The sequence below is a fragment of the Pteronotus mesoamericanus genome, unplaced genomic scaffold (genome assembly GCF_021234165.1).
Source record: "Pteronotus mesoamericanus isolate MK-2021 breed Mesoamerican mustached bat unplaced genomic scaffold, CSHL_Meso_final scaffold_21, whole genome shotgun sequence".
Taxonomy (NCBI): domain Eukaryota; kingdom Metazoa; phylum Chordata; class Mammalia; order Chiroptera; family Mormoopidae; genus Pteronotus; species Pteronotus mesoamericanus.
Genome location: NW_026555310.1, coordinates 3,866,655 through 3,889,846, shown reverse-complemented (window position 1 = coordinate 3,889,846; position 23,192 = coordinate 3,866,655). Strand labels below are relative to the sequence as shown.

The 23,192-nt window shown below is 40.1% G+C and overlaps 1 protein-coding gene across 2 annotated transcripts in view; it reads right to left on the bottom strand.

Annotated features, from left to right (window-relative positions):
* TFCP2 (transcription factor CP2) overlaps positions 1 to 16,171 on the bottom strand; it is a 44,081-nt gene extending 27,910 nt beyond the window's left edge. For both annotated transcript variants that reach the window (XM_054591094.1, XM_054591095.1), the window contains exon 1: positions 15,620 to 16,171. In XM_054591094.1, coding sequence (XP_054447069.1) covers positions 15,620 to 15,741 — 122 coding nt within the window. In that variant the 5' untranslated portion in view covers positions 15,742 to 16,171. The remainder of the gene's footprint in view (positions 1 to 15,619) is intronic.
* Between the last annotated feature and the right edge of the window lie 7,021 nt (positions 16,172 to 23,192).

Below are 23,192 nucleotides of genomic sequence, written 5' to 3'. Positions count from 1 at the left end.
AAATTGCTGTTTCAAGCCACTACATTTTAGGGGTAGTTTGTTAAGATAAAATAGAGAAATAGGTCCCTGTCCCAATGTTTCTAAAGAATCCTTTAAAACCAAACATAAGTAGCACTGAATATGTAAAGAGAAGACATTAAATCCCTCACACACAGAAAAAAACAAAAGGGTACATTCCAAAAGCCATGGGATGGCACTTTAGGAAAAATAAACAACAAAGCACAGAACTGCTTTACTTACATTACCTTTTAAAACAGCAATTGATGCTACAAAAACTACACTGCCAATAAAGCATACTTATTTTCACTCTTCAGGTATAGAAACAGTAAAGAATTCGAACAATGTGGTCAGATTCAAAGAATAAGTAACCGTGTAAAAAACAAACAAAAATATGCGTAAGAGGACATAGATGTGCATAATGATCAGTCTGACCCATGAAGACAATCACCTCTTTTCCTCCACCTTCTCAAATGCTCCAGTCCTATGGCTTTCAAACTTCTTTGAATACCATTCACATTAATTACATCGTTTTTATATTAAGGCCCAGGACATACATACATATGTGTGTCTACAGAACTGAAACAAGTTTCAAAAACAATAATTAATTTTGGTACTTTTCTATCTGACTTTTTTATACGTTGACCACAATGAGCAGTTTGAAAAATACCAGTTTTTCCCTTAGAACTTTGCAATAAATTTAATTACGTTTATTTACAGTCCATTTATCAGCATTTAAAAAACACAATAAAAGGCAAGCCTTCCACATTGGGCTGTAACTCAGCTACTTAAGAACAGGGATACTATCTACTTTAATAGATAATTAAACAATTACTCACAGAGACTCACACACAGAATAAACAGATAGTACTCAACAGAAAAGCGACTCTTCCTCCAACCTATCCTTACTGGGTCCCTTTTGACTCTCTCATTTATAAACTCATATAGTACCTAACTCTCCACTGCAAACGCTGCTGCTAAACCTAACAGTCAACATATTGGTACCAAAGCCTGTCTTAAAAACTGCAATCCAAATACTGCTTTTTAAGTCAGCAAATATTTGGAAATAAAATAGCTTTCAAGTCATCTTCTGTACCTGTAGATTGCTTTACTAAACCAAAGGGAGTCAGGTCCATATGGAAGGCATGTAAATACCAGTGATTCTCAACTATAGCTGCATATTAAGAATCACTAGGGAAGGTTTTAAATATTCCTTCCAGGACATATCCCATGCCAATTAAATCAGAACCGGGAGGAAGAGACTGGCGAGCTTAATGAGAGTGCTGTGTCTTAATAAGTCAAGGTAATGCATTTGATCTCTATGTCATCTACAATAACCACTTTTCTATACCAAGACATGATTTTACAGAGGTCCTCAGTCAGCCATCTTCAAACATGACTAGTTAGGGCAAAGGAGTTATTCCATCACCATCACTGGGGAAAGACATTGAGCTTGACATTGAGCTTCTAAAACCTTATTTTTTCCATTTATTTAGCAAATAGTCTTTGAGCACCGATGATGTTTCACGCCAGGCCCTACTTTAGGTAGCAAGATATAGCAATAAACAAGTTGTAGATAAGGTCCCTCTACAAAGCAGAGTACCACTGTCATCTAAATTTCTAACTCTGTGCAGCAAAAAAATCACACTATTCTACAAACACCTACTGTTTTCCTACCTCCCAGTTCTTTGTCCTTACAGTATTAATACTCAAAAGAAGCATCAATCAATTATTTAAAAATATGTAGTAAACCCCTGGCTGGTGTAGCTCACTCAGTTGGATTGAGTGCTGGTCTGCGAGCCAAAGGGTCCCCAGTTCGATTCCCAGTCAGGGCACATGCCTGGGTTGTGGGCCGGGTCCCCAGCAAGGGGCACACAAGAAGCAACCACACATTGATGTTTCTCTCCCTCTTTCTCCCTTCCCCTCTCTCTAAAAAATAAATAAATATTTAAAAAAATATATATAGTAAAAATGATGTGACTCAGAGGGATTAGTGTGTCTCTAGTAGGTATTTTATTCAACTCTGTTCTGGGAAGCTTAACTCTACTCCCCTCCAGCTTTAAACCTGGAACACAAACTGCTGAATATGAAGTCAAAACACAAGGGAGCGATAGATAAAAACACTGTATCAGGATTTTATACTGATGCTGCGCCTGATAGAGATATTGGTCATCTGATAGTCTTTCTTTAGTAATACTGTTTGTGGAACTTCTCTGGATCTCAATATGGGCTTAATAGTCTTTAAATATTTTAAGAAGATGCTTTTAGGTATAAACCATTCTATTTCTTCAGCACAGTTATGAGAGACCAGGGGTTTGAATAGTTGTCATTATGTACCTCTCAAATTTACCAAAATATGAAGCTAATCCCCCTCCCCCAAGTCTTCGAATCTCCCTCATTTCTACTCTGCTGAGTTATTTCCCAATTCACTAATTTACTCCTCTAAGCAATGTGTTTTTTAATTTCCTATTGCTAAAAAAGTCACTAAAATCTTTGAATTTCAAATCTGTCTGCAAGTCTTACTTATTCTGAGGGTGGAAAAATATCTGACCAATGTCAGATACTTTCAAAGAGCTTGTAAGATATTAAGTGTTTTATCAAAGACTTCTGAATCAGCAAAGCCCTACCTCAGATTTGCCAGATATAGGCCTCTTTCTCAGGTTTTTTCCCCTGCATTACAGGATTAACTCTTATCAGCCTAAAAATCTCATTAAAACACTGCTAATTGAAATCAATCATCTGTGGCATCATTAATACCAGGCTTTTTTACTAAATTTCTGAAATTATTGACCCTATTAATGGCAAGGTGATGAATGGCAACCTGAAACAATATTCATGGGTTATATATTATGGAAATCTGATAATTTTGATATAGAAAGTAGAACTGTCACTCTGGCTAGTGTGGCTCAATGGTTTGAGCACTGGACTTCAGCCAAAATAGTTGCCAGTTCGATTCCCAGTCAAGGCATATGCCTGGGTTGCAGGCCAAGTTCCCAGTTGGGGGTGTGCAAGAGGCAACCAATTGATGTTTCTCTCTCTCTCCCCACCCCCCCCCCCCACCTTTCTCCTCTCTCTAAAAATAAATAAATTAAAACACTTAAAAGAAAAAAGAAGAAAACTAGAACTCCCATTTCAGTATTCAAAGATCTGATATCTACAATCATCATATGACCTAACTGGGAGAACAACAGTTTTTGTTTTTGTTTTCCTGTGCATAACAGAGACCGCACTTAGCCCCTTATAGTGGTGAGCCTCAAAGCCTCTTTCAGGTCCAAAATGTCTGCAGTTGCTGTGCTGCTGCTGCTGCTGCTTTTGCTGTTAAGCAAGCTTTACTCTCGCTCTCTCTTCAATGGCAAGAAGTATCACTCACCACCTTTGGGGTTCTTCTGCTTTGCGCATTCCATCCTCACTACCACACCTAGTTTCAAAGCCATACAATCAATCTCCCTAGTCTTCAAGTCCTCCCTGCACTGAAAGACAAGCACAGACATTCTTCTGTTTTTTAACTCTAACTGATAATGACTGCTGGGGAAGTCCTAAAGGTACCAGAATACTAGTCCTATGAAGTGGTTAAAGGCTTAAGCTATCGCCTCTCCCTTTATGTTCACAGTGGTAGGGCTTATAAAATTCTCCTCCTCCTAGTCCTTCTGTCTATATCTCTGATGAAGGCCCTCTCTTCTAAAATGGCCAAAACTTCCAACTGTCCTCAATTAGCCCCATGATCAAAGCAGAGCTGTTATCTGCTCCCTTTCTTTTATAAATAGAGAATCAATTTGCATTTCTAAGAACATGTAAAGCAGAAGAAACTCAGTTCAGTCGCTAAGCATCAACCCTTCTTAGGAATGATAACTAACTTTCTATCATTATCCTCCAATCTACAGACAGAGTAACCTTTAAAAATGTTAATCCAAAATAACACTATCCCACAATGCTTCTGGGGCTTTTCAGTGAAATCCTGAATAGTTAGTTCTTCACCACGGCTCCTAAGGCCCTTCCAAATTGGCCCAGCTTACCTGTACAGTCTCATCTCTCATTATACTTCCCACTTCTCCTTTCCCTTTGTGAAAGTTCCAGCAGAAGAACTGAAGTGCCTTTTCCTTTCTCTCCTCTACTCCACTTCCTCTCAACTATTACCCCAGGAAGTGTAATAGCAACTGCAAAGGCCCTGAGGTGGGAGTGTGCACAGCGCTGGAGGAGCATTAAGAGGGCCAGGTGTGCCTGGGACAAAGCAAGCCAGCAGAAAAGCAAACGTGGTCAGAGAGGCAGTCATGAATGCCGGAACTGAGACTTTTATTCAAAGTGAGATGCAAAATGAGGAGAGAGTTTCCAGGGGAAAAGTAACATGATCGTTATCATATATAATTTGTCATATAATTTATCACTCAAACAGGGACACTTTGGTGAGTAAAGGAGGGTGCTGTTAATAGTTAACTCAGGACAGTAAGGACCAACAAGACCTTAATTTTAAAAGGCATCTCTATGGAGCCAGCTAGAAGGGATTCCTCTAGCCAAATCTGGAGCAATTTTATCAAAATATATAGTGATAATAAAAAACTATTACCTATTGCATAAAGTAATCTATGAGGCTACATTGATAAAAATAAATAAGGGAAAGCTCTTTGAAAGCCAACTAATAAATGAGAAGGAAAGACATAATTAGAAAAATCATCATTTAAGCAACCATCATAAAGATAAATGATTAGGGCAAAAATAATCGATAAATGCTAAAACTGGTAGAAATTTGAAAATTGGATATTTACATAGTCTCAACATATCTCTTAAAAAGAAAAAACCAAGTCATTCTTTTAAAATTGACAAACTTACAGCTAGATTGTCCAGGAAAAGAAAGAGAAAAGGCACAAAAAAAAAAAAAAATCAGTAATGAAAGTAGGCTGTTACTACCAACCTTATAGAAATGAAAAGATTATAAGAGAAACTATGAACAATTTATACACCAAAAAATTAGTAACTTACATAAAACAGTCAAATTTTTAGACTCACAAAGTACCAAAAAATGACTAAAGAATAAGAAATTCTCAGTAGACCATTTATAATGAAATTGAATCAGCAACCAAAAACCTCTCAACAAAGACAAATTCTAAGACCAGATGTCTTCACTGATGAATTGTATCAAACATTTAAAGAACTAACATCAATTTACTCAAACTCTTCCAAAAAAGAAAAGAGGAAAGAACACTTCCTCACATTCTATGTAACCAGTGTTATTGTGAAACCAAAGCCAGGTGGAGAGATCACAAGAAAAGAACACTGCAGATCGAGTCTCTTATGAATAAAGGAACAAAAATCCTCAACAAAGTATTAGCAAACTGAATCTGATAGTACATTAAAATGAGTATAAACTATGACCAAGTAGGATTTACCCCAGGAATGCAAGGGTAGTTCAACATAAGGAAATCACTCAATGTAATACTTCACATAATCATCTCAACAGACACAGAAATGACACTATACAAAATTCACCACCATTTCATGATTTAAAAAAAAAACAAAACCTCAGCAAAACCTTCATGACATTACACTAAGTGAAATAAGGCAACCAAAAAGGACAAATTTATACGACTCCACTTATATGAGGTTTCCAGAGTAGTTAAATTCACATAGACAGAAAGTAGAATGGTGGTTACCAGGGGCTGGCAGAATTAATGAATAATGGATACAGAGTTTCAGTTTGGGGGGATGAAAAAGTTCTAGAAATGGGTAGTGGTGATAGCTGCACAACAATGTGAAACTCTCTTAATGCCACTAAACTGTATGCTTAAAAATAGCTAAAATGGCAAATCTTATATTATTTATATTTTACTATAATCACACACACACACACACACACACACACAGCAAACTCGGAATAGATGGAGATGTCCTTAACATCAAAAGGGTATTTATGAAAAATCGATATTTCAATGATGAAAGACTAAAAGCTTTCCCTCTAAGGTCAACAATAAGACCACAATGCACCACTGCTTTTCAACATTGTACTGGAAATCCTAGCTAGAACAATTAAGCAAGAAAAAGAAATAAAAGGTATACAAATTGGAAAAAGGAACTAAAACTATCTCTATTTGTTGATGACATAATTCTATGTACACAAATCCCCCCAAACGAATCCCCCCAAACGAAAAGCTAATTAATGAATTCTGCAAAGTTGCAGGACAGGAAATAAACTAAAAAAAACTGTTGTGTTTCTATGCATTAGCAATGAACAATCCAAAAAGGAAATTTAAAAAATAATTCTATTTTTAATAGCATCCAAAAGAATAAAATATGTAGGAATAAATTAACCAAGAATGTGAAAGACTTGTACACTGAAACCTATAAAACACTGGTGAATAAAATTAAAGATGACCTAAATAAAGGGGAAAACATCCCATGTCCATGGATTGATAAATTTAGTATTTTAAGATGGCAATACATCCATGAGAACCTTTCTAGTTATTAGCTGGGTGGCTGCCCTATTCATGAATTGTTGAATAAAGCCAATTAGATCTTAAAAAAAAAAAAAAAAAAGGTTGCAATACTGCCAAAGCTATTTACAGATACGGTGAAATCACTATCAAAATTCCAATCACAGGTTTTGCAGAAAAAGACAGACTAATCCTCAAAAACATATGGAACTACAAGGGGCTCTGAATAGCAAAAACAATACTGAAAAAGAAAAACTAAGTTGGAGGACTCAAACTTCCCAACTTCAGGACTTATTTCAAAGCTACAGTAATCAAAACAATGTGGTACTAGCAAAGAATAGTCCTATCAACCAACTGAATAGAACTAAGAGTCCACAAACAAATCTTTATACCTATGGCCACTTTACTTTCGATGAAGGTGCCGAGAAAATTCAATAAAAAATGACAAAGTGGTGGATGGGACAACTGCATGTCCACATGCAAACAAATGAAGCTAGACCCCTATCTCACTCCATACATAAAAACTCAAAGTAGATCAATGACCTAAATATAAGAGCTTAAACTGTAAGACTCTTAAAAGAAACCACTGGGTAAAATTTCATGGCCTTTGATTTGGCAATAGATTCTTAGAGTTGACACCAAAATCCTGAGCAATGAAAGAAAACATAGGTAAACTGGCCTTGCTGATGCAGCTCAGTGGATGGAGTGCTGGCCTATGAACCAAAAGGTCACTGGTTCAATTCTCAGTCAGGGCATATGCCTAGGTTGTGGGCCAGGTCCCCAGCTATGGACATCCAAGAGGCAACCTATCGATGTATCTCTCAGAGAGTGATGTTTCTCTTTCTCCCTCCCTTCCTCTCTCTAAAAAAATAAATAAAATCTTAAAAAAAAAAAAAAAGGTAAACAGGGCTTCATCAAAATTAAACACTTTTGTAATCAAAGAGCATTAACAAGGATGTGAAAAGACAACCTACAGAATGAGACAAAATATTTGCAAAACATATATTTGATGATGAGCTATTACCTAGAATATATAAATAATTCTTAAAACACAACAACAGAAAGACAACAACCCAATTTAAAACAGGGCAAGGCAGGGCTTCTGGTCAAGATAGCAGTGTAGGTTAATGCAGTACTTGCCTCTTCCCACAAACACATCAAAATTACAAATAAACTACAAAACCACCATCATTCAGAACCACCAGAAATCGAGCTGAATGGAAGTCCTGCAACTATGGAATTAAAGAAGAAACCATGCCGAGACTGGTAGGAGAGACAGAGATGCAGACTGGGCTGGTCTCACACCCACGCATGGAGGATAAAAATCAGGAGGGTGTCACAACAGAGGAAGGAGGATTCCCAGCCCCACACCACGCCCCCTTCTCCAGTCCAGGGTTCCAATGTCAGGGAGATAAGTCTTCATAACTTCTGGCTGTAAAAAACACAAGGATCAAGGCCAAAGAGACAGAAACTTCTGGAGTCCCAGGCAGTTCCTCCTAAAGGGTCCACGCGTGTACTTACTCAGACTCACTCCCTCTGAGCTCAAGAGCAAGGAGAGCAGCTTGAAAGGCACCAGTGGCATATGGTGAGGAAATTAACTGTTTGGCATCAGGGTGAGCAACGGGAGGCAGCTTTCTCCCAGACAAAAGTGCTAGCAGAGACGGTTGTTCCTTTGATGAGCACTCCTCCTACAGAGCCAGCAGGCAGGCACCATGCCTGAGATCCATCAACTTAACTCACACCGTCCCATCCTGGTGATTCCCTGAGACCCCACCGCACCCAACTTTCAGACCCTCCCAAGCTGTTTCCAGTAGCTCTTCCTAGCGAATGGCTTGTCTTGGCTCCTACCTCAGATTTTCCTAAATTCTCTCAAAACAAGCAGCATCTGACCTCAGCAAGCCCCACACCTCTTGGTAAGTGGCCCCAGGCCTGGCACTCACAGCTGCTGGCCCTGGTTCACAGCTTTGCCTCACCTGGGCTCCTCTAAGCCCAGCGCAAGCAGCAGCCATCTGCAGATAGCTTGTGCCAGGCAGCTCCAGGTAGAACACAGGCAGTGACTGACGTTGGCCTGCACCTTCCAGGAGGCCCCAGAGCCAGCACACCCAATGGAGAGTTTCAGACCACATCGTAGTACCACCACCCAACCATCTCCACAAGCAACACGCTCAGGGGGCCGACTCAGCAGGCATCGGAGCCCTGCTGAAGAAAGTCCTGCACTGTGGAGTGGACCTCTGCACAGCTGATCCTCCACAGTGGTTGGAGGTTGGTGGTTGGTGGTCAGTGGTCACAGCCAGTCCCTGCAGCTGACTGGCCTGGGTAAATCCCTCCCATAGACATGCTAACAACAATCAGGAACCAACTATAAGAGGAGGGTGTACGCAGCTCACAGGGTGAGCACACCTTGAGTGCTGAGCTTGGGTGACAGGGGAGGCTGTGCCACTGGACGCCCCAGGGCACCTACTAAATTAGGCCACTCTACCAAGCCTGGGAGACATGGCAGCTCTAGCCAATTCTTAGAAACAAACACGGGGAGGCTGCCAAAATGAAGAGACAAAGAAACATGGCTCAAATGAAAGGAGAGGAAAAAAACTCCAGTAAAAGAACTAAACAAAATGGAGACAAGCAATCTAATCGACTAGATGTAGAGTTCAAAACACTGGTTATAAAGATGCTCAATAAACCTAGTGAGAACTTCAACAGCATGAAAAAGATCCAGTCAAAAATATACACTAATTGAAATAAAGAATGATTTACAGGGAATCAACAATAGAGTAGATGAAGCCAAGAATCAAATCAGCAATTTTAAATATAAAGAAGAAAACAACACTCAAATAGAACAGCAAGAAAAAAAAAGAGTAAAAAAAAAAGAAAAGAGGATGGAGTAAGGAGCCTCTGAGACAACTTCAAGTCAAGAACACCAACATTCGCATCATGGGGGTCCAAGAAGAGATAGAGCAAGAAATTGAAAACCTATTTGAAAAAAATGACAGAAAACTTCCCTAACTTGGTGAAGGAAATAGACATAAAAGTCCAGGAAGTGCAGAGAGTCCCACAAGATGAACCCAAAGAAGTCCATACCAGGACACATTATAATTAAAATGCCAAAGGTTAAAGACAAAGAATCTCAGAAGCAGCAAGAGAAAAGCAGTTAGTTACCTATAAGGGAGTTCCCATAAGACTATCAGCTGATTTCTCAAAAAAAAAACAAAACAAAACAAAAAACAACCAACTTTTCAAGCCAGAAGGGATTGGCAAGAAATGTTCAAAGTGATGAAAAGCAAGATTACGCTACCCAGCAACGCTATCATTTAGAATCTAAGGACAGATGAGAGCTTCCCAGAAAAGAAAAAGCCAAAGGAGTTCATCACCACCAAACCAATTATTATATGAAATGTTAAAGGGTCTTCTTTAAGAAGATCAAAAATATGAACAATAAAATGGCAATACATATCTATCAACAACTGAATCTAAAAAAACTGAATCAAAATAAATGAACAGGCAGAACAGCAACAAAATCACAGATACAGAGAACGTTCCGATGATTGCCAGATGAAAGGGCAGGTGGGGGGAGGGGCTAAAAAGGTGAAGGGATTAAGGAGTACAAATTGGTTGTTACAGAACAGTCACAGGGATATAAAGTCCTGAGGGAGTTGGGGGTGCTGGATGGAGGGGGATAGAGAGGGAAAAACTGGGACAACTGTAATAGCATGAAAAATAAAAATTTAAAAGAATGGACAAGGGACTTGAACAGCACTTCTCCAAAGAAGATATACGAGTTGTACAAATGGCCAAGAAGCAATGAAATGATGTTCAACATCATGGCCATTAAGGAAATGCAGAAAAAAAACCCAAACAAACCCAAAAAACCCACAATGAGATACTAGTTCACACTCACTAGAAGGGCTTTAATTTAAAACAGCAACAGCAACAACAAAACCCAAACCACTGGCTTAGCTGGCTGGGTGTTGTTCTACAAAACCAAAGGTCCCAGGTTCAATCCCCAGTCAGGGCACATGCCCAGGTTGCAAGTTGGGTCCCCTGTCAGGGTGCATAGGAGAGACAAATGACCCATGTTTCTCTCCCTCTCTAGCCCTCACTCTAAAAATAAGTAAGTAAAATCTTTTTTAAAAAATTAAAAAAAAAAAAGAAACGGTGAGGATGTAGAAAAACAAAGACCCTTGTATGTTGCTGGTGGGAATATAAAGTGGTTCAAGTGCTGTGTGAAACATCTTGGCAGTTCTTGAAAAAATTAAGCATATACTACACACCTATTAGAATAGCCAAAATCTGGAACACTAACAATACCAAATGCTGACAAGGATGTGAAGCAAAATAGTACAAGAACTTTGAAGAGGAGTTTGGCGGTTTCTTACAAAACTAAACATACTCCTACTGTATTACCCAGCAATAACACTCAATGATATTTACTCAAAGCAGCTGAAAATTATCTCCACACAAAAACCCGCACATGGATGTTTATACCAGCTTTCTTCAAAACTGCCAAAACTTGGAAGAACCTAAGATGTCCTTCAGTAGGTGAATGGATAAATAAATCCTTCCAGGCAATGAAATATTATTCACCGCTAAAAAGAAATGAGCTATCAAGACATAAAAAGACATGAAGGAATATTAAATGCTTATTATTTAGTGAAAGAAAAATCCAAGTAACTGTATGATTCCAATTATATGACACTCTAGAAAAGAGAAATCTATGGAGACAGTAAAAAGATCAAAAGTTGCCAGCCCAGGCCGGTGTGGCTCAGTTGGTCGGAGGATCGTCCTGTACACCAAAATGTTGGGAGTTCCAGTTCCTGGTCAGGACACATACCTAGGCTGAGGGTTTAATCCTCAACCAGGTGTGTATGGGAGGTAACCAATCCACGTTTTCCTTTCATGTCAATGTTTCTCTCTCTCTCTCTCCCTCCCTCCCTCTGTAAAATTAATAAACACATTAAAAAAATTGATAGCTGCAGGGGATAGGGTAGGGAAATGAGTAAGCAGAACATAGAGGATTATTAGGGCAGTGAAAATACTCCATATTGACATGATGGATACATGTCATTATAATTTTGTCTAAAACTACAGGATGTACAACACCAAGAGTGAAGAGTGAACCCTGAAGTAAACTATGGACTTTTGGTGATTATGATGTGTCAATGTGGGTTCATCAATGTAGGTCCAGTGTACCACTCTGGTGGGGGATGTTGGTTAATAGGGGAGGCTTTACATGTATGTAGGCAGGAGGTATATGAGAAATTTCGGTACCTCCTTCTATTGCTGTGAACCTAAAACTATTTTAAAAAATGGTCGTTAGCCCTGGCTAGTGTGGCTCAGTGGATTGAGCACCAGCCTGGGTTGCAGGCCACTTCCTTAGTTGGGGCGTGTGCAAGAGGCAACCACACGTTGATGTTTCCCTCCCTTCCTCCCTCTCTAAAAATAAATAAAGTCTTAAAAAAAGTCTTTAAATTACCAAAAAAAAAAGTTAATTAAAGAATTATCATATGACCCATAAATTCCAATTCTAAATATATACCCAAGAGAAATGAAAACATGTGTAGTACAGCATGGTGACTACAGTTAGTAATACTGTATTGCATATTTGAATATTGCTGAGAGTAAATCTTAAAAGTTCTTGTAACTATGTACAGTGATAGATGATAACTGGACTTCCTGTGGTGATCATTTCACAAAATACACAGATAGCAAATCATTACGTTGTACACTTGAAACTAACACAATGCTACATGTCAGTTATACCGCCATAAAAAGAAAAAATGATTACACAGAAACTTATACATGTTTATAAACATTTTGTTGTCATTTCTTTCATAAACACAATGCTATGTTACCATCATTCATAAAAGTCAAAATGAAGAAATGACCTAAATGTCCATTAATAGATAAATGGATAAGCAAATTGTGATATGTACATATAATGGCATGAAACTCAGCCATAAACAAAGAATTAAGTACTAAAGTATTAATACATGGTGTAATGTGGACAAACCCTGAAAACTTATGCTAAGTGACAGAAGCCAGACACACAAAGTTACACATCCTATGATTCCATTATGTGAGCTATCCAGAACAGATAAATTCATAGAGACATGATGTATATTAGTGGTTACTAGGGAGAGAGGGGAGGGGAAAATGAGAAGCAACTGTTTAACAGGTAGAGTGTTTTCTTTGGGGATGATAAAAAGCTTTGGAACTAGAGGTGGTGATTGTACAACACTGTGAACACATTATATACCACTGAGCTCTTCACTTTAAAATGATTACTTTTATGTAATGTGAATTCCACCTCAACTTTAAAAAAATGAGAAAAAGGTAAAATCTTAGAACACAAAATTTAAATCTTTATAACAGTTCTATTGAAATACAATTCATATATCATACAATCCACCCATTTAAAGTGTATAATTCAATAGTCTTTAGGTGGTCAGAGCTGCATAACCATCACAACTTTAGAACCTTTTCATCACCCTCCCCAAAATAATGGTACCCATTAGCAGTCACTCCCCATTCCCTCCTCTCTCACAGCTCTAGTCAACCACTCATCTACTTCTTGTCTCCAGAGACCTGACTATTCTGAGTATTTCACAGAAATGGAATCCTTTGTTATGTGGTCTTTTGTGACTGGCTTCTTTCACTCAGCAGATTTTCAGGGAATCTCCTTTATTTTAACTATAAAGTTTGTGCCACGTATTAAAATGTAAGGAAAAAAGCAAGGAGGAGAATATTAAAGGACTGCTTATGAAAAGAACATTACTGAATACAATGGCAGATCAAGAGTCAGAAAAGAGGAATCCAGTTAAGATCAACCTTTATAAAATATAAATCAATAGATTTGAAACAAAATCATAAAAGTAAGCAAACTAGGGTAAAACAAATATATCAGGGAAAGAATTTTACAAAACAAATTGCTTGTCAAAGAGAACATTCTCCCTAATGAAGGTGTAAAAAACACAATCACAAGGTCTAATTAAAAGGAGAAACAGGAAGAGCAATAAACCATCACCTCCATCTATATAAACTCCTCTACTCAGTGTTTCTTGGAATGTAGTTTCTGGACTACCTGAATCAAAATCATCTAAGAACTTATTTTTTAAAAAATCAGACTTCTAGTCTGTGCCTCAGACAATCACCAAAGATGGGACCGTAGAAACTATATTTAACATGTACTCCAGAATAACCTTCATGAATACTAAAGTTTGAGAACTAATATCTAATTAACACAAATTAATGCAAATGATTAAATGTATGAAATAGCCAAGAGAACAGTTACAAGAGTAAAATGCATAAACAAGGTGAAAAAAGCAAAATAAGTAAATAGTAAAAATTTGGCACATTGTGCTTTTGAGAAAACATAAAATAATATTTGAAAACTCTTGATGATTTGCTGTTGGAAAAAAATTCTAAATGTATAAATATACAAGCCAACCTTCCAAATTCCTGTGAAGACCACTCAGGGTGTGACGTAGAAAGCACTCATCCACACAAGGTCATGTGGTAGAGAAGGTAAACAGCAGATAGGCAAATGTTTGTTGACAATGTTAACTATTTTTATAACTACGGTTACAGTTAATTATCTCCATCCTAAACTCTAATAACCTAGATAAAAAACAAACTTTTGCTGTGATAATCTTTGCATGAACAACAGCATCATACACTGGCAAACATTATGTCAGATACCGACATACAAGGTCAGGGTCCAGACGTTTACTTTCAGACGGAGTTAATCTCTATTTTTATGGTCAGACTTATATAAACAAAGACAGGGAAAATCAGAGTTAAATTTCTTAAGACTAACAGCATTGCATGACAGAACTCAAATTTCCTTGAAAATCACAAAAATATGTATACACAGATAGCCTTCATTATTCTAGCTGTAAGCAAAGATTCCTGAAGGTGAACTATGTACTAAGTTCTAACTCATAATTTTACTTCAGTAAGTTCATTTTAGTTTTATAGGGATAAAGAAAGGAAATTTACATTACATAACTCTCAAAGGATAACACTATAAGAATGCAAAATTTAAATTTTTGCGTCCCCCCATAAAAAACATCTTTCTCCTATAAACCACTAAACCCAATTAAAGCGTTAAGTTCTAAAGTGTCTTCGGGAGATTAGGGGGCTGGGTGAAAAAGGTGAAAGCATTAAGGAAAAAAAATCTCATAGACAACACTATGGTGATCACCAAAGGGAAAGGAGGGTCGGGGGAGGTAGAAGAGGGTAACGGAGGGATTAATGCTGATGGAAGGAGACTTAACTTGGGGTGGTGAACACACAGTATACAGATGATGTATTATAGAATTGTACACCTGAAACCTATATAATTTTATTAACCAATGTCACCCCAATAAATTCAATGAAAATAAAGTCTCCTTTGACTTTAGATTAAAGCCTTATAATACATCTGGAAACCCAATTATATTCTACCTAACCCTAAGCTGCAGATGTTTCAACATTTCCAGACATGATTTTTGCACATCTTGTAAGTTGAACAAACCATGCTGGGGGAATGAAGTAGCCTAATGCATACAAATAAATTACAAGGAAAAGTAATGATGCTTTCAAAGGGTACTTTTATTATTATCAACATTTGGCTTGATATAGAAAGGTCTAGAAGCATCTAAAAGCTCTCTTTGACACTTTTTCATTTCACAGCTATGTTTCAAAAGTCCGTGGAATTAAGCAAAGCCTTAAAAGGAGGCTAGGATACAGACGGGTGGACTTCTTCACCAAGGTCTCATACTTCCTTCCAACAAGCAGTCAACCAATATTCATCGTTAAGATCCAGGTTCCAACTCCCCAACTCCTTATGTGGCCTCTTCTACGTACATGTGCAGTCCAACCTACACACCCACACACCCACACACCCACACACACCCCCACCTCCACCCATCAGTCTCCAAGTCGCTCAAACTGGCACAAGAGCCTCCCAACATTTATCTGGCTACTAATCAAGGGCCATTCTTCCTTCTACTGACCCTGCAGACTTGACACTGTTACAATCTCTTGTTCCATTTCTTCCACAATACTCAAACTCAAAGCAACAAAAGAAACAAGTCCCTTTTCCCTAAACGCAGACAGCTTCTTTAACTCTACACACCTCCCTGCCCCCTACCACCACCCCTATTGCCCCTATCTTGCCTTTGTTACTCAGAAGGTGCAGAGGCTGGGAATATCTCACTCACCTCATGCTATAGGCACCAGCACCCAGTTCCTGGCCGATCCCGGACAGACTAGCATCAAAGTCCTGCACCAGCCCGGATTCAATCACTTCATCGGCCAGAGGCAGCTTCAGAGCCCAAGCCATCCTGGCTCCTTCCTTGCCCCAGGAGACACTGTTTCTTGCACAGAGGTGAGCAGTGTGATTCCACCCAACGGGCACAAAGGTGAGCAGTGTGATTCTACCCAACGGGGGTAAGGACTGTAGGAAACTCCAAACCAAGATCTCCCACGCAGTACTCACCAGCCCCTCCCAAACGCTCCCCGCACTAATCTCCCGTACCGTACCCTTCGCTCCTAGTTCTGGGCTGCGCCGACTTCCGAAATCCCTCCCACCCAGCTCTCTGGAGCCGCGTGAGGGCCCTTTTACTTAATTATTCCAGACTGCTTAGAAGCAGCCCTGGACTCCCACACTCCCTCTCTGGGCTCTCCCCTTTTGCTCGTGGTCGTCACTCGCTGCTTCCCAAATAGGCCGGCAGCGGCCCACCGCTTACCAGGCGCTCCCAGGTCGCTTTCGCACCTTTTCCCCCCGACCCCACTGCTAGGAACCCCCTCCCTCCAGGGACCCGCTCTCCCCTTTCCCCTCCAGGCCTTGCTTCCGGTCAGCCCCAAGATCACTTCCGGTCAACCCCACGGTTCTTAGAACCAAATTCAGGTTTCCGCCCAGCCCACTCCCTGACCTCTGCAGCCCCCCCACGGCCTCGAAACATGGAAGGGTAAAGTTCAGCACGGGTATGAAACCCGGAGTCGCCAGGCTCCTCCACCGCCCGCCGCCCCAACGCCAACCAATCATGGCGCCCTCTTCCTTTGCCGGTCTGGCGAACATGACGTCACCCTACCGATCACCAATGGAAAAGAGACTTCGTCGGTCTCAGCAGTGGTGATAGGCCAGTTACTCATGGCCTCCCGCCTCGAAAATGGGCTGGGCGTTGTGGGAGGAGGCGTGGTGTGCGTCAGGTGTCCTGGTTTAAACGTCTTTCCCCGTTTGTATCTGCGATTTGGCTTCCACTAGGTGCCAAGTGAGCTCCTTCAGGCGTGGGTGGAGCCTTCGTTCCAGTAGTAACCGAATCCACACCCAGCCCTGAGGTACTCTTGACTTTCCCCAGACGCTGCCTACAGGCGTTCATTTGCTCCTGGAATACTCTCCTTAAACTTACCATTCCGGAGGTCAAGACTGCTTAAGTCCCACTTCCCTCCATGATCTTCCTATCCTCAGCATTCTTCCTAATGCATTTCAACAGCAAAGTATAAGATAGGTGAAAGTGCGGTTTTCAAGAGGCTAGTGTGACTCAGTGAATTGAATGCCTGATCCGGGGAACCGAAAGGTTGCTGGTTTGATTCCCAGTCAAGGCACACGCCTGGGTTGCAGCCGGGTCACCAGTTGGGGGCATGCAAGAAGCAATTGAGAGATTCGATATCTATCACAGCAGAAGTTTTTTCCCCCTCTCTCCCGTCCCCTCTCTCTAAAAATAAATAAATAAAATCTTTAAAAAAAGGGTCTGAATGAAGATCAGGATTTGGGTTTCAGTTTTCACTTAGTTTTGGTGACTTCGGAATAATCACTTTATCTCACTGAAATTTAATTTCATCATTTGAAATGTGGGGATAAGCGTGCCTACTCCACCTCCCTCCTTTGAGGATTAAATATTAATGTTCATAGTTTACTGAGCATCATCTATATAACGGTAACTTTGTTACCGTATCAGTAATCCTCAAGACAATCTTGAACTAGAATTATAATTCTAAAGGTAAGTATTGTGTAATGTTCATAGTTTACTGAGCATCATCTATATACCGGTAACTTTGTAACCGTATCAGATATCCTCAAGACAATCTTGAACTAGAATTATAATTCTAAAGGTAAGTATTGTGGCCCTCATTTTACCAATAAGGAGCAGAGACTAAGGGTTTAAGTTGGCCAGAGCTAAACTGATGTAACAACTTCAGAGCCTGACTTTTTCACTGCAACACACAGGCTACTTGTGAAAGTATTGGTTTATTGTAGTCCATTATTGAATTTTTTACAGTCTGCCTTGAATTAACATTTTGTATATATCTGCCTTTGTCACTAGACCACAATCTCCTAAAGAAGAGAAAAGACACCTTTTTCAGGCTTGTGTTCTAAGTATCTTCTAATACAGTTCCTGCATCCAATAGGACTTTTTTAAACAAAAAATGCTTATTGAATTATAAAAGGAAAGAATGAGGAAGGAGGTTGACATGAAGTCGACAGCATGCCCCCAGTTTCAGCCACTGGCTTCTTTTTTCTTGAGGGCTCTAGGCCTACCCATCTTTTTCCTTAATAAGCCCTGCCATCCAAGTCTTGGTTCATTCTTGTGTCATTCAGTATCTTTTCAAGGCATATTTTCTTCCCTTAAGCCCATGATACCTCAATACATGTGCCTTTGGCTAAAGGAATGGGTCCTGGGCTCAGACACCAAAAGAAAGATGTCATAATCAAAACCCTTTGTATTCAAGCATTATGTCCAGAGTATTTTTAAACATCTATTAGGTAGAACCATGGCTTGTTTGAACATTAGCTCCATCACTAGATACATAATTTTGGGCAAGTAACTTTACCTCTCTGAGCCTCAGTATTTTCATTCACAAATTAGTAAAAATAATACCTCCTCCTAAAATTGTTGTGAGGATTAAATGAAGTTCCCAGAGGCCAATACCTATTATTAAATAATAATTATTCAATAAATGTTAATTCAGTCTCCCCTAGCCAATTTCCACTCCTCTGTTAAGATTGGGTCATTATTATTATCCTGTTTAAAAACATTAAAGTACATTGCGTGATGTGTTATGGTTTTAGTAGTACTTTAACATACATTCTTATTTAATCCACATCAAAGTTTTTGTTTCATTTTTGTTTTTTAATATGAAGAAACAGACTGAGAGAAGGCAGAGTGATCAAGCAGACTGCAACCTCTTTAGAAATTATCCAGAAAATTATTCTGTGATTCAGCAACTTCACTCTGCATATATACCCTAGAGAATTCTTGCACATGCGAGCACATACCAGGAGATTTGTAAGAGAATGTTCATGGCAGCATTATTTATAGCAGCAAGACATGAATAAATCAATCCTAGAATTGAGGTTGGAGTGTACAAAAGTCCTTTATTTTATTTTATTTTATATTTTATTTCATTTTATTTTATTTTACATTGTATATTTAAGTTATACACTCTAGATGGTCACATTAAAGAAAGGCAGGGGAGTGGGCTAGGAAAAGAACTCAAAAGTAGCTTCAATAGTGATAATAGCTTACTTAAGTTGAATGGTAGGTCTGTGGGTGATTGTTTCATCATTATGCTTCATAACTTAACAAAAAATGTGTTGCTGAATAGGTAACAAATGTTACATAAATTAGGAGCTGAGCCAGAAACTACATTCCTGGTCTCTGATTCTCTTAGCTGGACTTTGCCTATAGCAATGCCTCCCTGCTGCCGACTCAAGTTTCTAGGAACCAACTGATATATAGCAAAGAGTAGTTAATAATAATGACAGTCTCATATTTATTGATCCCTTCCTAAGTGCCAAGCCTTGACTAGGTGCTTTATGTATAAAATCTCATTTCATCCTCACATCACTCCTCCAAGGAAAGTACCATTGCTAGGTTAATTTCATAGATAAGGAAGCTGAGGCTTAGAAAAATTAATTGGCTAGTTCATGGTCACCCAGCTTGAGCATTAAAGCCTAACGGACTGAAATTTATAGCCAGTACAGAATTCTGGGCATCTAACCATCATGGCACTCTGTTCTTGTGGATGGTTGTCATCTAAAAAAGATCTCCTTCTTATATACTCTCTTTAGAGATGAGTTTGAAGCTTGTGGAGGTAAAAATATTGAATTTTCAGAAAATTGTGCCCATGAAGGAATATTGGACAATACATGTTTTCTCATATGTAAAAAAAGAACTCGTATTAGATGTTTGGAAGAGATGACTATTCCATACCTAGAAATTCCATGGAAATCTGTATTCTGGGAAATATTGAGAAAAAGACAGCCATGTACGTCCTGGAAATGTTTGAGTCTATGTTTAAATTCTGAACCAAAATAAAGACTTCACAAAGGTTTTCTTTACCTTAATTGTAATTAATTCTAAAATAAACTGAGGTGAGAGGCCTAAACCTTAGCCCCTCCCAACTGGAATGCAAATCAGCCTTGAAACTGTTGTCCTTGAGCCCAGTTCCCCTTGAAAGGAGAAGACCCTTGGAACTCTGTGACTGGAGTTCAGTGTCTCCGAGTGCCATGACTGGAAACAGTGATTCCAGGGGCAACCCCGAGGGGTTCTGCCTCCAAAAAAAGATCACCAGTGCTCCCCTGGAAATCCAGCAACATCTATCAATAAACCAAATTTTTGTGCCCATAAATTCATCCCACAACAAAAATCCTCGCTCCTGTTAGACATAAGAAATATGACTAATTAACCAGAGCACCTGTGGTACAGAGTTCCAAAATCCTTTTTCTAGACCATTGGGTGAAGTTAAGGCTCATTGTGAAGGATTTTTTTCCCTAGATTAAATCCTGAAACTAGACTGGTTAGATGGAACATAGCAGGGTTTACCCTGGTGTGTGGAAATCCTATCAAAAAGATCAGGACAGATGGCTGTCCCCAGGTGCCGCCCTGGAGGATGTAGGGGTAAGCACACAGGCTTTAGACATAGCCCACCTGGGTTCAAGGCTTGGTGCTGCTGCTCACAAGCAAAGCAACCTTGAGTCAATTTCTCATTTTTTTCTGTGCCTCAATTTCTTATCTGTAAAATGGGAATAATAATATTTCTTCATAAAATTAAATCAAAATTAACTGAAATAATGCATGGTAAATGCTTAGAAGAGTGCCTAGTGCATAGTGACAAGTGAGGGTTAGCCATTACTAGGACTTACAAAAAAGGGGACCCTAGCACCTGTCTTGCCTACCTCTTAAGACAAATCAACTCTCTCCGAGACCTGAGGGCTCAGGCTCCCTGGATCAGCACCGAGGCTTCCCTTCTCACTCATCAGCTCAAGTCAGTCACTGTAGCTGGGTTCCCGGGTCAATCACTGGGCATTTTCCTCTCGGTACGAGAAGAAACCATTATCCAGGCCAGCTTTTTTTACTGTAAGCTAGACTGATCCTCTAGCTTTAACTTTTTACATCTTCTCACATCCCACACAGACTGTGAGACCCAGTCTGTCTTCTTTGAAGGGCCCTGCAATTGAGATGAAAGGCCTTTCTCACCCACACAGTTTCAAACAACCTCAGATTCCCTTCAACTCCCATCTCCAGTCCGGAAACCAGCCCACATCCTCTCTAGTTCAGAAAAGGTCAGCTCCTCCTTTACAGCCATCCACAGCACATTGGACATCTGTAATACTGTGGTTTATAAGCAATACATATGTTAAATATAATGGCATATATTAGTACCAAAAGTTCATGATACCGAGGAAGGATAGTGAGACACTAGGAAAATTCCTTGGCAAGTGAAATGGGGAAACTGAGACAGCTGAACAAACTGGCCGAGCAATTTATAGCCAAATACAGAACGTCACCAGGGCAGAAAGCCACGGGTGCCAAGCGACAGGGAAAACTGGTGCCGGGCCTCGCCCCCAAGTAGACTTTCTTCCCCTGGCATAGAGCTGGCCATGTAATTTAGTCCCTCTGACTTTCCCTCCCTGGAGATGACATCTAGGCCTCAGTTGTATTTCAGCTCCAGGCCCAGGAAAGCAGCAAAACCAGGGGAAGCAATGCCAGACCAAATGCAATGACTAATGATCCTTTGCCCTGGCACTGACCAACCAGTGGACACCAAGACCCTGAAAGGGCGCGCCTGGAAAAGCTAATGGATATTCTATTGAGATCCTTCCCTAAGACCTCCCCAAAACTACTAGCCTTTAAAACCTTCAAGAAGGAACCTCCGGGAGCACACCTGCACCTTTCCCTTCCCCTCTTCCTCCCCCACTGGCACACATCTTCTAAACTCCAAGGAACCCCACTGGACTTGCAACCAGGGGAGCAATGGGCAGCAGCAGCTCATCCCAGGCTAACCCCCCGAATCTGTCTCCAATGCTCCCTTTTCTCTGACTCTCCAGTGAGCTGACAGCAGCCCCTTCCTGGCTCACTCCTTTCCCATAACGTTTCTAGGGAGCCAAAGCAGCCCCACCGAGTCTCTCTCCTGTTCCTTCTGTCCTAGGCCCGTCCTCGTTTCACAGTCCTCAGCTTTAATATACACTCTCAAAACCACCTGGACTCACATTGTGACATCTTCCCTGCATGAAGTCAAGAACCCAGGCCAGTACAGAATTCTGGGCATCTAACCATCATGGCACTCTGGTCTTGTGGATAGTTGTGATCTAAAAAAGACTACAGTCCGGCCCGAGGCTGACCTACCCTCGCTCCCTGTTCATTAACAATACAAACCTAGATTTAATACCTGATCTAATTGCAGTTTTAATCTTTCCAAGAAATGTAATCTTAATTATCCTTAACCAGTCTGGAATTTTCTGGTCAAGCACCAGGAAGGTAACTTGTAATAATGGCCCTCTCCATCCCCTGTGGAAAGAAGAGGCAAGACAATCTACATAATAAAAAACCCTTCCGCTTATGTTCCCCTAAAGAAAAGACGTCCAGGCCCAAAAATAATCCTCGCTTTACTTTCCCTAATAGCTCCCTTGTACCCATCCTCCTATGAAACCCCTGTTTTGTACAACCCCGGGGAGGGCCCTTCTAGGTGCCAGTTGGGAGGCTGCCCGATTGTGAATCACTGAATAAAGACAATTAGATCTTCAAATTCTCTTAGTTGAAGTTTTGTTTTTTAATATATATATATTTGGTCACTTGTACCACCAAAATATATTTCTCATATATGCTTGGTCTTCTTCATCCACAGTTCTTGGCTCACAGCTCCCCAAACCCTGGGAACTTCTGAGTTTAAGAGCAGTGGGAGCATCTTTTTTTTTTATAGCATTTGGTTTCTTGTCCTCAGTTCTTGAAAACTGCCAGAGCGATACAGGTGAAATGGGCCTTGTTTTCATAACAAGCCCTTTCTACCACCTGTAGGTTTATGTTAACGAAGGTGACTTTTGGAAGGCACCTAAGGGAGGGGGCTGGTTGCCAGGAGAACCAACTGTGAATAGACAGTTGGAAATTTTAGTCTCACCTCCTGATGTCTGGGGAGGGGACAGCGGCGGAGGTTAAATCAATCACCAATGGCAAATGAATTAATCAATCATACGTATGTAATAAAGCCCCCATAAAAACCCAAAAGGAAAGGGGTTTGGAGCCATTCCAAATTGGGGAACCAGAACACTTCCCAGAGCCATTGTGCCAGGCCCCACGCCCACAAGGACAGAAGCCCCTTTGTTCAGGACCTCACTCTCTGTATGTCTAAATCGGGCTGTTGTTCACATCCTTAGTGCCCTTTGTAAGATACTGGTGATCTAGTGAGTAAATGGTTTGCCCAAGTTCTGTGAGCAGTTCTCGCAAATTAATCAAAAGCAAGGAAGGGGTTGTGGGAACCTCTGACTTATAGCCAGTTGGTCAGAAGCACAGG